General features: G+C 37.7%; 2 protein-coding genes across 13 annotated transcripts in view; one reads left to right on the top strand and one right to left on the bottom strand.

The window, feature by feature from the left end:
* Cask (calcium/calmodulin dependent serine protein kinase) overlaps positions 1-14,718 on the top strand; it is a 224,306-nt gene that overhangs the window by 63,747 nt on the left and 145,841 nt on the right. The gene's annotated exons all lie outside the window — the stretch shown is intronic.
* The window catches only part of Gpr34 (G protein-coupled receptor 34), a 7,962-nt gene continuing 2,481 nt past the window's right edge, over positions 9,238-14,718 (bottom strand). For 2 of the 4 annotated variants that reach the window (XM_048796319.1, XM_015488117.2), the window contains one exon: positions 9,238-10,970. In XM_048796319.1, coding sequence (XP_048652276.1) covers positions 9,765-10,871 — 1,107 coding nt within the window. In that variant the 5' untranslated portion in view covers positions 10,872-10,970 and the 3' untranslated portion in view covers positions 9,238-9,764. Of the gene's footprint in view, positions 10,971-14,249; positions 14,448-14,718 lie in introns of all 4 variants that reach the window. The other 2 variants (XM_048796317.1, XM_048796318.1) reach the window with 2 other exon arrangements.

Genomic DNA, 14,718 nt, shown 5'->3' with positions numbered 1-14,718 from the left:
TTTTTTTTTTTTTTTTTTTTTTGGTACCAGGAATTGAACCAAGGGCACTTAACCCCTGAGCTGCATTTGCACCCCAGCCCTTTTTATTTTTTTGTTTTGAGACAGGGTCTCACTGAACTGCTTGGAGCCTTGCTAGATTGCTGAGGCTGGCTTTGAACTCATGATGCTCCTACCTCAGCCTCTGGAGCCACTAGGATTACAGGTGTGCGCCACCGCGCCCAGCTGAGCCAGGTTTCTAAGGAAGGTGCTTGTCCCTATTTCACAATGCAATGTGGTAACCAGTTGAACCACCCTGATTAGGCAAAACAAAGCCAAGGATTGGTTATGTTTTAGCATATCTTATTCTGCCATCTCACTAGGCACCCCCATTTTCTTTTACTTGCTCAAATTTCAGAGTATGGTTCTGACTAGCATAAAATGGAATGGATCTGCTACCTCTCTTGTCCAGGACTTTGCTATAATGAATGAAAGCTAAGGCTAAGTTACCCCTTTTGAGTTATACATCCTCCATTCATTGGATCCAAATTGATTCCCACTGTATATCTCTAGTTCTGATGTTTACTCTCAGCTTCTACCCATTCCATTTTGTGTATTTCCCCTATCTTTCCCTTGGCATTTGGGTATTTGGATAACACTGGATGTTTCTTACTTGCTTGGTGCAGTTTTTTAAAACTGATTTGGTCTTCCTAACAACCCTTTCAGTAGGGGAAATAGAACTGATCCGAGATTACATAGTAATTGGTGGAACCAAAAATTGAACTCAGGCAGTCTGACTGTGTCACCCACCCTTTTAACCTGCTATACTGCCTCTTGACTCATTATTTAATGATGTTACTGGGCTAATAAAACCTATCAGGTTCAGACTCACCAAAATTCTTGTCCTGCCCTTACCAGTAAAATCGGAAGTATTCCACATCCATTGGCCAAGACTAATCCCCTGGACTGCATTTGAATGGGCAATACCTACATTTTCCTGGAAACTTGTTTTTTTCTAATTTTACTTCACCCCCTAGTGAATGGTTAATTCTTTCCTTAGATATGCTGATACATTTAATCAGGTCATCTGGTCTAAGAGACTTTCTATCTCTTTAAAATTCTTCTATATATCTGTATTCAGGTTTTGGGGGTCTATAGTTTAGTATCCAGAAAACATTTCTATTTTCATGATTTCAGAGATCACCTAATTTGATGCCTCTGTATTATTTGTAACTGAAATACCAACCTGTTGAATTATAATTTTATCTACAAATTCTTTAGCTTAGTCCTTAAGGGGTGTATATCAAAGGGCCAGTGTTTAATCTAGATTTATTGATTAGAAAAATATTTTACTTTGCTTTTGAGCAAAATAAACCATATACAAAATAAAAGGCAAGCACATTAGAACTTATTTGTAGCCCATATAAATAAGAAAGGATTGTGCTCCAGAATATATAAAGAATGACTTTGACAATTTTTAAACCTTTATTTTACTTATTTATTTTTATGTGGGGCTGAGGATCAAACCCAGTGCCTCACGCATGCTAGGCAAGCGCTCCACCACTGAGCTACAACTCCAGCCCTTCAACAATTTTTTGAATATTTTTAGTTGTAGAGGGACACAATATCTTTATTTTATTTATTTATTTTTATGTGGTGCTGAGGATCGAACCCGGTGCCTCATGTATGCAAGGCAAGTGCTCTACCACTGACTGAGCCACAACCCCAGCCCTTCACAATTTTTTTTTCCAAACTGGAGTTTTTTTCTTTCTTTTTTTTTCTTTTTTTTTTATTTCTTACATACAAGACAATGATGGAATGCATTACATTCATAATTATCCATTCACAGCACAATTTTTCATAACTCTGTATATAAAGTATGTTCACACCAAATTATGCCATTCACAATTTTTTAGAAGGAAAAAAGGCAAGCAACTCAGGATAAAAGGGAGGAGAAAAGGTTTAGATATGAATAGATCATTCACCCAAGAAGAAACCTACGTAAGCAAAAAATAACATGAGATGATGCTCCCTAGCACTGGTAATGAGGGATGTGCCAGTAAAAACCACAATGAGATACCATTTCACACCTATCAAATTGAGGAAATTTAGTAAATGTGATAAAAACCAAGTGTTAGTGAGGATGTGGGTAAATCGGAACTCATGTCTGCCTAGTGGCACGATGGGTATATAAATGGTAAAATCACTTTGGAAAGTGATTTGTCAAAACCAAGACAAGCAGACAGACCCTTACAACCAAGCACTCCTACTTCTATCAACTATAGACAACCTTCACGCATGGGTGCAAGGCATACAAAAGACTTTGCTCAATTGTGGTTTCTAATAGTGGACCAAGTGGAAACCACCTAAGTGCCCATTGTCAGGGGAAGTGGAGAAATGAACTATTGTTTTTTCCTACAGTGAAGTACTGTATCAGTGAAAATAAATGAATAAAACTTCCTTGTTATCAACTAGATAAGCATAATTTGAGTGAAAAAAGTTACAAAGGGCTATAATACTAAGACACCATTTGTGTGAACTTTTGAAACAAAAAAATGCATATTGTTATGCACATATATGTTGTAAAAGTACAACAATGTATATCCAAATGATATGTGCTAACTTTAGGAAATAGACTTGCGGGTTGGTATGAAGTGAGCTTTAGGATATCTAACTTTTTGGATTGCACATATGGGTGTGAGAAAAAAAAAATTTTAAACTGGGGATTGACCCCACAGATGCTTTACCTACTGATCCACAGCCCAGCCTTTTTAGTTTGAGATAGAGTCTCATTAAGTTGCTGAGAGACTCCCTTAGTTGCTGAGGCTGGCCTCTTGCAATCCTCCTGCCTCAACCTCCCAAGTGGCTGGTGAGAGAACTTTTAAGTAAGGCCAAAATATTAACACCTGTCCAATTTGGATGATGAGTGCTTACCTGCATATTACGTTGTATTTTTTCTTCTTTTTATGTATTCTAAAGTGTTTCATTACTAAACAAAACAAAAATTTTATATGTGAAATTACCAGGCCAGATTATAACTAACAATTAACTGTTGCTCCTGAAATAATTTGCATGGCTTATTAAAGCAAAAAGAGATTCTGTGCACACCTGTATCTAAACCATAATTAAAAAACTTTTCCAAAGCTCGTCTTATGCATTTCATGGGCTAGAAGCACAATCAATTAGGGTAACATGCTCAGATTCAATTTCATTTTTTTTTCTTCAATTCCACCTGTACGAGTCTGTTCTGGATCATTATCCCTGTTTCAGAGAGAGCTTTCAGAATGTACAAATGTATGATAGCTGGAAAACCAGTCTTAAGGAGTTTGGTGTTTTGATATCAGACAATTTTGATGAATGATCAGCAGAACTTTGGCCCCAAATAGATGTTCATGGCATCTTAGGATTTGTAAAGCAAAAGACATCTCAGCAGTCACTACAGTGCATGGATAAAATGAAAAAAAAAATGGAAAACATTTTCTTAGCAGAGACAGTGACTATGAAATGGAAGCTTACCAACTTGCATCCCTTCATATGGAAAATATAGTTACTGCTTATACCCCAATGGAATGGAGACTAAATGGTGATAATGCATGTAAAGCACCCAGCACAGTAAAAAGCATATAAATAAGCTTTTTTTTTGTACTGGGGAGAACCCCAAGGGGCACTTAACCACTGAGCCACACCCCCAGCCCTTTTTTATATTTTATTTAGAGACAAGGTCTCACTGAGTTGCTTAGGGCCTCGCTAAATTGCTAGTCTGCCTTTGAACTCAAGATCCTCCTGCCTCAGCCTCCCAAGATGCTGGGATTACAGGCATTTGCCACTGTGTCTGGCAGCTTTTACTTGGCTTCTCATTCTATTGCATGTGAACTTGAAGGAGGAAAATAAGAGGCAAAATGGAGGTTTAGTACAAATCTGTACCTCCTCTCACTTCTCAACCCACTGTTAGAACCACCCAACCAGCTTGCCAAGTCTTCCTCTGTAATTCCAGACTGAGCTGAGGTGCTGCCGGCAGCCATTCAACTGAGCCATGTAGCCATGACAAATGACACTGCGCCAGCCATCCAACCTGAGAGTGTGCCATAGTTTCTCTTTCATCTGAGTTGATGTAATTCGGATTATATCTGGAGTTACAAATGCTTTCTTCCAGACAAAATATAAGCTTCTTTAAAGTTTATGGTGTTTGTGGGTACCTGACACAAAAGGCTCTCCAGTGAATATCATATCTGTTGAGAATATTTCTCCTGCTTTATGCTTTCGCTTTTGTAGTTACAGATGAACAGAATGCCTTGATTTTATTTATTTTTACATGGTGCTATGGATCGAACCCAGTGCCTCACACATGCTAGGCAAGCGCTCTACCACTGATCTATAGCCCAGCCCTTGGTTTACAGTTTTTGACAAAGAAGAATCTAAATTTTTTTCAACAGATGGGGTAGAGAAAGAAGATGGGAGGGGAGGGGAGGGGGGATAGTAGAGGATAGGAAAGGTAGCAGAATACAACAGTTACTGATATGGCATTATGTAAAAATGTGGATGTGTAATCGATGTGATTTTGCAATCTGTATTTGGGGTAAAAATGGGAGTTCATAACCCACTTGAATTGAATGTATGAAATATGATATGTCTAGAGTTTTGTAATGTTTTGAATAACCAATTAAAAAAAAAGAAAGAAACCCATTTGTGACTTTAAAAAAAATGGAAGATTTTCTCATGCTTTACCTAAACACAGAACTTGGCAGCAGGGACCTGGTTGTAATCCTCAGCATGGGAGCTAGTGGGTGGATTTTTTTTCTCTATAAACTCTTGTATAAACCAAAAAAAAAAAAAGAATCTAAATTTTTGTTCATTCAAATCTATGGATTTTTCCCTATACCTATTTCTGTTTTGTTTTTTTTTTTTCCCCCAAGGGGGCTGTGCTGGGGTTAGAACCCCAGGGTGCTTTACCACTGAGCTACCTCTCCAGACCTTTTTAATTTTGAGTTTGAGATGGAGCCTCACTTAATTGCTGAGGCTGGCCTCTAGCTTGTGATCCTCCTGCCTCAGCCTCCTGATTCACTGGGATTACAGGCCACCACACCCAGATTTATTTCTTTTTTTAATTAATAGAAAATTCTTTCCCACCCACAGATGAGTTAGTCACCTATGTTTTTTAATATTTTAGTGATCTCATTATTTACATTTCAATTTTACATCTACTTATATTTTTTGGTGTGATACAAGGTGAGGCAATAAGTTAGCTTTTTAGTTTAAGAAGGTATAGCACTATTGATTAATCTATCCTTTCCTTCCTGGTGCTTTTTGTAATGTTTCCTTTATTTGTGGTGATTCTCTCTAAGGGAAGAAAATATATCAGTTACCTAAGAAGCTTTGTAATATTCTAGCACATCTTGACTAACAGAATCTTAGGTCTCCCTCTGATTTGTTCCTGTCCTGACTCTTTTGAGAGCTATTAATATGTCATATACTCTTCTCATATGTTATCTAGGGTCTACAAAGAGATGTGTACTCTATCCCACTGATTAGTTTATCTTTTCATCTGCTCTTCAATGTTTTTCTTATTGAAGGATAAGAATATATTTTAATATCTGGTAAAGTAAGTTTCCATTACACAGGTTAAATATTCCTTATCTGGGATGTTTGGACAAGAAGTGTTTTGGATCATAGAAGTGTTTTTCTGATTCAGGAATATCTGCAGAGACTTTACCATTTGAGCATCCCTAACCTGAAAATCCAAAATCTGAAACTTAAAAATGTTTCAGGGTTTCAGAGCTGGGGCGTAGCCCAGTGGTAGAGCACTTGGCTAGCATGTGCCAGATCCTAGTTTCTATCCCCAGCATTGACAAAAAAAAAAGTTTCAGATTTGGAAACATTTGGGATTTCAGCTTTTCAGATTAGGGATGCTCAACAAGTACTTCAAATACCTAAAAATTAATTAGCTCATTAACATGTTTCTGCAGCATCCAGGTTGCTTGTTCAGAGAACTCTATTTCATGTTGTTTTTCTCTTATGAATAATTTTCAATAATGCCAAAGTTCAAATAGTTGCAATTATATCAGTTCTATTTTTATATCAGCAGGACTAATCCATTTTTAAAAGTTGAAAATAAAACCTTGAGCTGAGTATGGTGGTACACGCCTGTAATCCCAGTGGCTCAGGAGCCTAAGGCAGGAGAACCGTGAGTTCAGAGCCAGTCTTAGCAACTTAGTGAGGCCCTAAGCAATTTAGCAAGACCCTGTCTCTAGACAAAAAAAGGGCTGGGAATGTGGCTCAGGGATTAAACACGTCTGAATTAAATGCCTGGTATCAAAAGAAAAAAGAAAGAAAGAAAACCTTCTGTACTGGAAGAGAACTGTCTTTTTCTACCAATAGGATGGGGGAAAGTCAACCTCCCTCAAACCTGGCTCCACACAGAAGACATTCCAAAACTAACAGCAGTACTCAGCATTGAGGTCTCAGTACTCAGTATTGAGGTCTCACTCTGGTAGGCAGGTGGTGCATCTTGCCCTTGTTTGGTTTTGCATATGTGAGATGTTATTTAGAAACTTGTTTTGAAGGTCTTTTGCAAGGTGAAAGTATGTATATATTTCTGAATTTCCCTTTTCGGTATGCTTTTAGCAGTGAACCTTGGGTTGGGGGAGGTAAGAACAGTGTTTCCTACTTACATACACCAATGTTCAGTAAGAAATAGAAAGATTTTATGCAATAAATAGCCCTATATTTGGTGAGTCAGTAGCATATTTTTCTAAAACCTTAGAAATATTATCAGGATCCAGTTCTATCAGTAAACAACCCATTATAAGGTTACAGACAGATGGACTTTCATCAAAATTTATTTTATTGAAAATAATAATATAGCAAGAATTAACTCAGTAAGCTTTATTAAAAAAATTTTAAGAATGCCAGTGTGGGGGCTGGGGTTGTGGCCTAATGGTAGAGTGCTCACCTAGCACGTGAAAGACCTTGGGTTCAATACTCCGCGCCACATAAAAATAAATAAATAAAGGTATTGTGTCCAACTACAACTAAAAAATAAATATTAAAAAAAAAGAATGCCACTGTCAGGGCTGAGGTTCTGGCTCAGTGGAAGAGCATTTGTCTTGCATGTGTGAGGCACTGGGTTCGATTCTCACCACCACATACAAATAAATAAAATAAAAGTCCATCAACAACTAAAAAGTATTTTTTTAAAGACTTTGTTAATATTTATTTTTTAGTTTTCGGCGGACACAACATCTTTGTATGTGGTGCTGAAGATCGAACCCAGGCCGCACGCATGCCAGGCGAACGCGCTACCGCTTGAGCCACATCCCCAGCCCTAAAAAGTATTTTTTAAAAAAAATCATTAAAAAAAGAATGCCATTGTGTAGGGCTTAGGGATTAGTATGATCATCTCACTTAATAATGAGATAGCTTCTAGAACTGAATGTATTTATATTTTAATGTTCCTTAGAACTGATAATAATTTATAATATAATTTAACCATTCAAATTGTGTGTTTTGAATAGAGACATGTTAAGGATACAAAATGTTTACCAGTAATGTAAAGTGAATTTTTAATTTCAAGGACATGAGGGAAGATCAAAGTTTCCAAAATCATATAAACGGAAGTGCTGAATTTCATTTAGATGGCATTTGTTAACATTGTAAGGCCAAAATACTTAAAATAATTTAATTACTTTTTTTCTGGGCCACTAATTTTTCTGCAGATTTTAATTTTTATCTGCAAATGTAGCTTGTTTTTAAGTATATTTTTTTGCTATGGCCTATTCTCTCTTCAACAAGTTGTGCACTTTACTGAAATAAGGTTAACTGGATACTCACTCACTGAACAAAAGCCAAATCTCATTAAAATAAATTCAGCTCTACAAAAAGCCTCCATGTTCTTAAACTCTGATTTCCCAGCCAGTGGCTTAACTTGAGTTTTAAGAAGTAATCTAACAAAAATTTCATATTCTGTGACAGAAACTTACAAATGTACCCTTAGAATTTATCATTAACACACTTTTACCTATTGATTCAATGACACTTTGGCTTGGTGGGTAGCCAAAGACCTTGACAAATGCTGGACAAACTGTCGAGGAGTTTTGCCTAATGACACCTCCCCGGGTAGAAATTATATAATATTCTATGTAGCTATACCCATGTAGATTGACTAGGAAAAAAGCTAAGGAATACCCAGTTTTTGCTGCTTTTTTTTTAAACACCCTTTCCTTCCCTTTCTCCATGTCTTCTTCATTCATCTACCCATCCTTTCATCCCTTCATTCATTCAATTATTCAATAAAAATATATTGATTTCCTATGTGCCAAGTAATATACTAAGCTCTTAAGTTGCTGAGGCTGACCTTAAACTTATGATCCTCCTGCCTCAGCCTCCCCAGTAGCTGGGATCACAGGCATTTACTGCCACATATGGCTTACTTCTTTTAATACAAATCTCTAGGGTTTCTTTTATTATCTTGAATCTTTAATTTTGTACCTTACATAAATAATCATGTGATACATACCCTTTTGCAATTTTGTATGTTTTTTTTTCTCACTCAATATTATTTTTGAGATTTCTCCATGTTGATACATGTGGATATAGTTCATGGCATTGAGGTTCTATATGGTTCTCCATGTTGGTAATGAACCACAGTTTGCTTCTTCATACCTTTCTTCATACATACTTGTTTCCAGTTTTTTTGTTTGTTTGTTTGTTTGTTTGTTTTTGTGTGGGGGGGGTTCTGGGGATTGAACCCAGGGTCTTTTGTATGTGAGGCAAGCACTCTACCAACTGAGCTATATTCCTAGCCCTCCCGTTTTTTTAATATTATAAAGAGTACTTAGTGCACTGAGCATCACTACATGTGTCTTGCATACGAATTTGAGTGATTCTGGAAGACACATACCTTGTGGTGAACTTGCTGGATGTATGCACATCTTTGATTTGATCCAACCAAAGTGTGACTGAGATGGCTGAATCATTTATAAATCTGTTTTAAGTAAGGTGCAGTTTTTAAAAAATATATATTTTTAGTTTTAGGTGGACACAATACCTTTATTTTATTTATTTCTATGTGGTGCTGAGGATTGAACCCAGTGCCTCACACATGGTAGGCAAGCATTCTTCCACTGAGAACCAGCCCCAGCCCAAGGTACAGTTTCAAATCCTTTTGCTAGGCTATTAAATTCATCACTTATCTGTTTAATTTTTACTTTCTGGCATCTGAATTCTTTCCATTTTGTTCTAAGCAGTGATAGATAGTGGGTGATCTCATTTTTATTAGAATTTTATTATCATTTCATCTGTTAATAGAACTTTAGGCAAAATGAATATAGAAGCAAATTATATAAGCTTTTATAATGATACACAAGCATATACTTTCTGACATTTTCAGTCAATCCTAAAATCACTTAACTTATTTGGAAACAAAATTTAAATTAGTATCAGGTGCTTCATTTTAGTAACTACTTTAATGACTTGAGAAACTATGCTATTTGTTTTAGTAATTCCATTGTTAAAGCCATGAGTTTCATATAACTTTATAATCCATTGTTAAGAATGTTAGCTTAACAGTGTATTTTGAGAGAATTTTACATACAGTGTATAAATTTCCCTTTGCCTTGAGACATTTTACAAGTAAGCAAGTGAAATATCACAAATGCAAACAGAGATTTGAGAAGGCTTGAGTCTTCTAAATGCAAGGGCTTTGTTTCATATGTTTTTAGATTTTCATGGAATTAAGAGGCTGGATCGTTATCAATCTTTCCAGTATGTTCACCTCAAGTACTTTTAGAGCTCTACATTATCTTAGCTGCCACAGATGTCTCATGCAGGGAGTATCCTGGCTTAAATTCTGAAGTGCTTTCACTTCTGCTTGCTTCCCCTTGAAATCGTCTAAAAAGAAGGTGACACATTATTTTGCGAATATTACTGGACATCAGGAAATACATGACTGGATCCAAGCAGCTATTGAAAGACGACAGAACAAGCATGATCTCATTGGTTTTGTGAACGATCTCCTTCCAATAGCAAGATGATACATTGATCTGGGAAGAAATGTAGATGAATCGAAAAGCATGATAGGGAACAAAACAGAGAGTAAAAATGATCAGTACAATAAAGGAATTCCGGGCTGTGGTGGCATATTTACCCGAATTGGGAAATTTGGACCTCCTTTTAGAAATCCTCAATAGATTCTTACCAATCTTAATATACGAAAGGATTATTAGTAGGAAAATGAGCCAGAACATTATCACAAGAACAAAGTTAAAAATGGCCTCTCCTTTAGCATTGTGCCTATCTCTATAATGGAAACACATTGTGGAATTGTGCCCTCCCTTCTTAAGTGTTAAAACAATCATAGTTAAAAATCCAGCAAGAGCAACTATCCACACTATACAGCAAACATAAATACTTTGTCTGGTTGTTATTGCCCTGCGTTGTTGTAGAGACCGATTAATTTTTATGTAGCGATCCAAACTGATGAATCCAAGCAAAATAATACTAATGTACATATTCATATAAAATAGTGTTCCCACAACCTTGCAAAAAACCACACCTAGTGTCCATTTGTTTTGGTTAATGTGATACATTATTCGGAAAGGGAGGCAGAAGATGAGCAGAAGGTCTGCAATGGCGACATTAAGTAGGTAAATTTGAATGGAATTTCTCTTGCGATGGATGCCGAGAAACACATAGAGGGCGATTATGTTTCCAATCAATCCCACAACGAAGATCACAGAATAGAATGTTGTTAACACAGTGGATAGTAAGTTTTCATCCATGGAACAGCTTGTAACGTTTGGTGCTCTTGACACATTTTGTGGCACTTGGTCACTGTAATTAGTTATAGAGCTTGTTCCGTGGGAGGAGCAAGACCAGCTGCCGACTGAAGTAGTTGTCATTGTTAGGATGTGACTTCTTCTTGTCTTCTGTGGGGATCAAAAACGGGTGCTAAATGACATGTTCCTTGTGTGTAGTTCCTATGTCTTCAGATTTTTTTCCTACAAGAGAATACCAAACATTGAGTCATTCGCTATTTTATCCTTTTTTACTCTGAACATTTTTTATTTGTTCTTTTTAATTATCCATGACAGTAAGTATTTTGATATTATACATACATCAAGTCTAACTTCCCATTCTTGTGGTTCATTTGCTATTTTAATGACAGTAACTTTAACTCAAAGCATAAGTAATAAATTATTTCTTTTCAGATATTGTGAGAAATGTTACTATTTTCCTACCTTTGAACCATTTAGCTATCTACACAATGCATCTACACCATATATCTATAGTATTGCTGTCTCACAAAACAGTCAGCAAACGTAGGATCTCATGGAGCGTCCTGCTCGAAACTTCCCTACAGCTTTCTCATTTTTCTCAGAGTTTGTTTCATTTATTATATTAAAATGAAAATAAGAACATCCTTTCTTAGGGAGACTGTTATGGGAATAGGGGTGGAGGTCAAGGGAGATGACAGATCATGTTGATGCTCAAAGATGAACATCAATTTCTCTAAATGTGGTTACAGCCATGAGTAAACTGGGCCCACTGTAGGCCCTGCCCAGCTTCAGAACTGCTTCCTGCCTTGGCCCTTCCTCTCAGATGTGGCATTCATCATTTTGACACATAGTGCCACATGGTGTGTGATGGTAAACGGTAATGATCTCTCATGCGATGGCAGGAATAGAGGATCCTAAATTTCTACCTTCTCAACCCAAGACCAAGGTAGGAATATTAACATCATAAGCCTAGAGGAACATGCAGTTAACATAACAGACCAAAAAAGCCAGCACCTGTCTCCTTACATAAACTCACATAACACTGATCAAGAGAACAAAGTAGCCAAACCAAACCAAGTCAGCTGCCAGCAACCTTTAGCCCTTTTGAACTGCAAGCACAAGAGGGATAATGTAGATGGGAAACAGAATGCATGGTCCAAGATTTTGAAAGTAACTGACTGAAGTTTAAATATGCCCTGGGTTACATAATTTGAGACTGTTGCTAGAACCTTATGAGACATAGTATGTGATGGCCCATGCCTATAATCTCAGCTACCTGGGAGGCTGAGGCAGGAGGATGCCAAGTTCGAGACCAGCCTGGGAAACTGAGTGAGATCTTGTCTCCAAATAAAACTTAAAAAGGGTTGAGATGTAGCTCAGTGACCAAGCACTTGCTTAACTTTCATGAAGGCCCACGTTCAATCCCTAGTACCACAGAAAGATTAAAAAAAAAAATAGGTAGCATGTTTGTGGCAGTGGAGAATGTTCTACTTGTTACTGGATGTTTTCTGACATTTGACTGCTATGAAGAACTCAGTCTGAGACCCTGTTATAAAGTGCTGGAAGACATAAGGAGCAGGTTCCAAAAAGTCTCATCCCATTCCTTTCTCAAGGTGACTGCCCTGTTTCTCCACAGCTGCCTGTTATCAGGGGTAATATAAAGACATTCAGAGCAGGGTTTTCAAACTCAGACCTAACTCACTCTGTGATCAAGGGCAAATAATCTTTTCTTGCATTTGTAAAAATGAAAAATACATATGATGAAGTTCATCCTGGCACATAACAAGTATTCAATTAAAAGTGAGGTTTGAAGCTGGGGATATATCTCAGTGGTAGAGTGCTTGCCTAGCATGTGGGAGTTCCTGAGTTTCATCCCTAGCATCACACACACACACACATACACAGTTAGCTTTAAAAAAAATCTTTTGATTAATCTCATTTTAGTAACTGTTTTACACTTAGCTAAGTACTGTTTGGAAAATGAAGGCAAGACAGGGACCCTGCCCTCATTCAACTTTTTGCAGGAGTGTGCATTCAAACCCTGAAGACAATAATACAGATTGGATTTTAATCATGATCATTAATTTCTTGATTTGACATTATGCTCAAAAGAAAAATAGTTGGAAGATTGTAGTCTTTCTTTTGATCAAGAAGAAACCACTTTGGTAGAGGGTTAACATTCGTGTTTAAAATCTTATAAAGCAGGGAGGGAGTTGACTCTAAGGAAGAGGAACTGGCTGGTGAAGAGGAAGTTCCTGTAAGCCCTAATGGGAGCCTGTCTCCCAAGCTTAGGGCAGTGGAGGGAGAAGAGCAGAAGGAAGGGAGAAAGGAAGGAAGCACGGAAGACTGAGTCGTCTGTCCTGTTTCTTGACTGCAGAAAGATAGATTTCACAAAGTTTGTAGAAATTTATAGGCATGTTCCTTGGGATGTGACAGCCTAAGAAGAGAGGCAGGCTGCCCAAAATGAAACTGATAATGTAATCTGCATTACCAAGAAGAGGAAAAGGGTGTGTGTAGACCAAACTGGGTTGTGTGGTCACACAGGGAGCTACTCTCAAGAGGTTCAGATAGAAACATGTTATCCCCTGGTGAAAGGACAATGACACAGGAAATGATGAGTTTTGAGAGCTCAGGTAGCTGAAATGACTTGAAAACCTCATCTGTAATTAGTTTCTATTTTCTTCCATGCTAGATTTTAAACCCCAATAGGATTAAGAACAAGTCTGTTTTGTTTGCCTCTGTGTGCTAAGTGCTTAGCTCAATAAGTATTGTTGAATCAAAGAGGGAATTGATTGTAAAGTTCTGTATGTGCATATTAAAATCAAAAGCACAAGTACTGCCAGGACTTTTCACTGCACTAACAGAAACACAGTTGCATTTGCTGAATCAGTGAGCAATGCCCCTGCAACAAAAATAACTCCATCTTTAGTTGAATTCTAGATATGAACTGTCTTCAATGAAGATTATTACTACTGATCTGGTTCTGTCCCAAGCTGATAGGGTCTCCCCTGAAATGCAGTTTTTGAGCATCCTCAGCAGCACACTTAGGAAAAGCCACTGACCAGATGAGGAGAAGAGGAATTCAAATCATGTCATGGAAGCAAATTGAAAGAAGTAGGTACCCTGCCTTGCAGACGGGGGCATTTCACAAGGCCATGGAGAAAAGGCTTTCATCTTATTACCTGAAAGCAGAGCAGGGATCTGTGATAGAAATAATAGAAATGTATGTTGCCTCCTCGTAAGGAAATGTTTTTTTAGAATGAAAAATGGTCTATCTTGGGAGGCAAAAAGGAACTTACTGCCTCCCTTTGGGCACTTTTTTAGAAGGGATTCTTAGTGGTACTCAATCCTGGCTGCATATGAGAATCCCCTTGAGGACTTTTTTAACTTCGATTTATATATGTATATATTTTTATGTGGTGCTGAGGATCGAACCTGGTGCTTCATACATGCTAGTCAGTGCTCTACCCCTCAGCCACAACCCCAGTCCCACTTGAGGACCTTTAAAAGATACCAGTGCCTGGCTCCTTCCTCAGATATTCTGATGTAATTGGACCAGAATGCGCTTCAGGAACTGGTTTCCTTTAAAAACTACTGTGGGCCCAGACAGGGTGGCACACTCCCGTAATCCCAGCAGCTTGGGAGGGTGAGGCAGGAGGATCTTGAGTTCAAAGCCAGCCTCAGCAACTTAGTGAGACCCTGTCTCAAAAAAAAGTGAAAATAAGCTTTGTGTGGTGGCACATGTCTATAATCCCAATGGCTCAGGAAGCAAGGCCCTAAGCCACTCAGTGAGACCCTGTCTCTAGACACAAAAAAAGGGCTGGAGATGTGGCTCAGTGGATGAGTGCCCCTGAGTTCAATCCCTGGTACAAAAAAAAAAAAAAGTAAAAAGGGCGGTGGATGTGGCTCAGTAGTTAAGTACCCATAGGCTTAATCCCTGGTACAAAAAAAAAAAAAAAAAGGGGTTTGG

The sequence above is a fragment of the Marmota marmota genome, unplaced genomic scaffold (assembly GCF_001458135.2).
Source record: "Marmota marmota marmota unplaced genomic scaffold, marMar, whole genome shotgun sequence".
NCBI classification, from domain to species: domain Eukaryota; kingdom Metazoa; phylum Chordata; class Mammalia; order Rodentia; family Sciuridae; genus Marmota; species Marmota marmota.
Note: the sequence above shows the minus strand (reverse complement) of the source record. Positions and strands in the feature narration are given on the sequence as shown.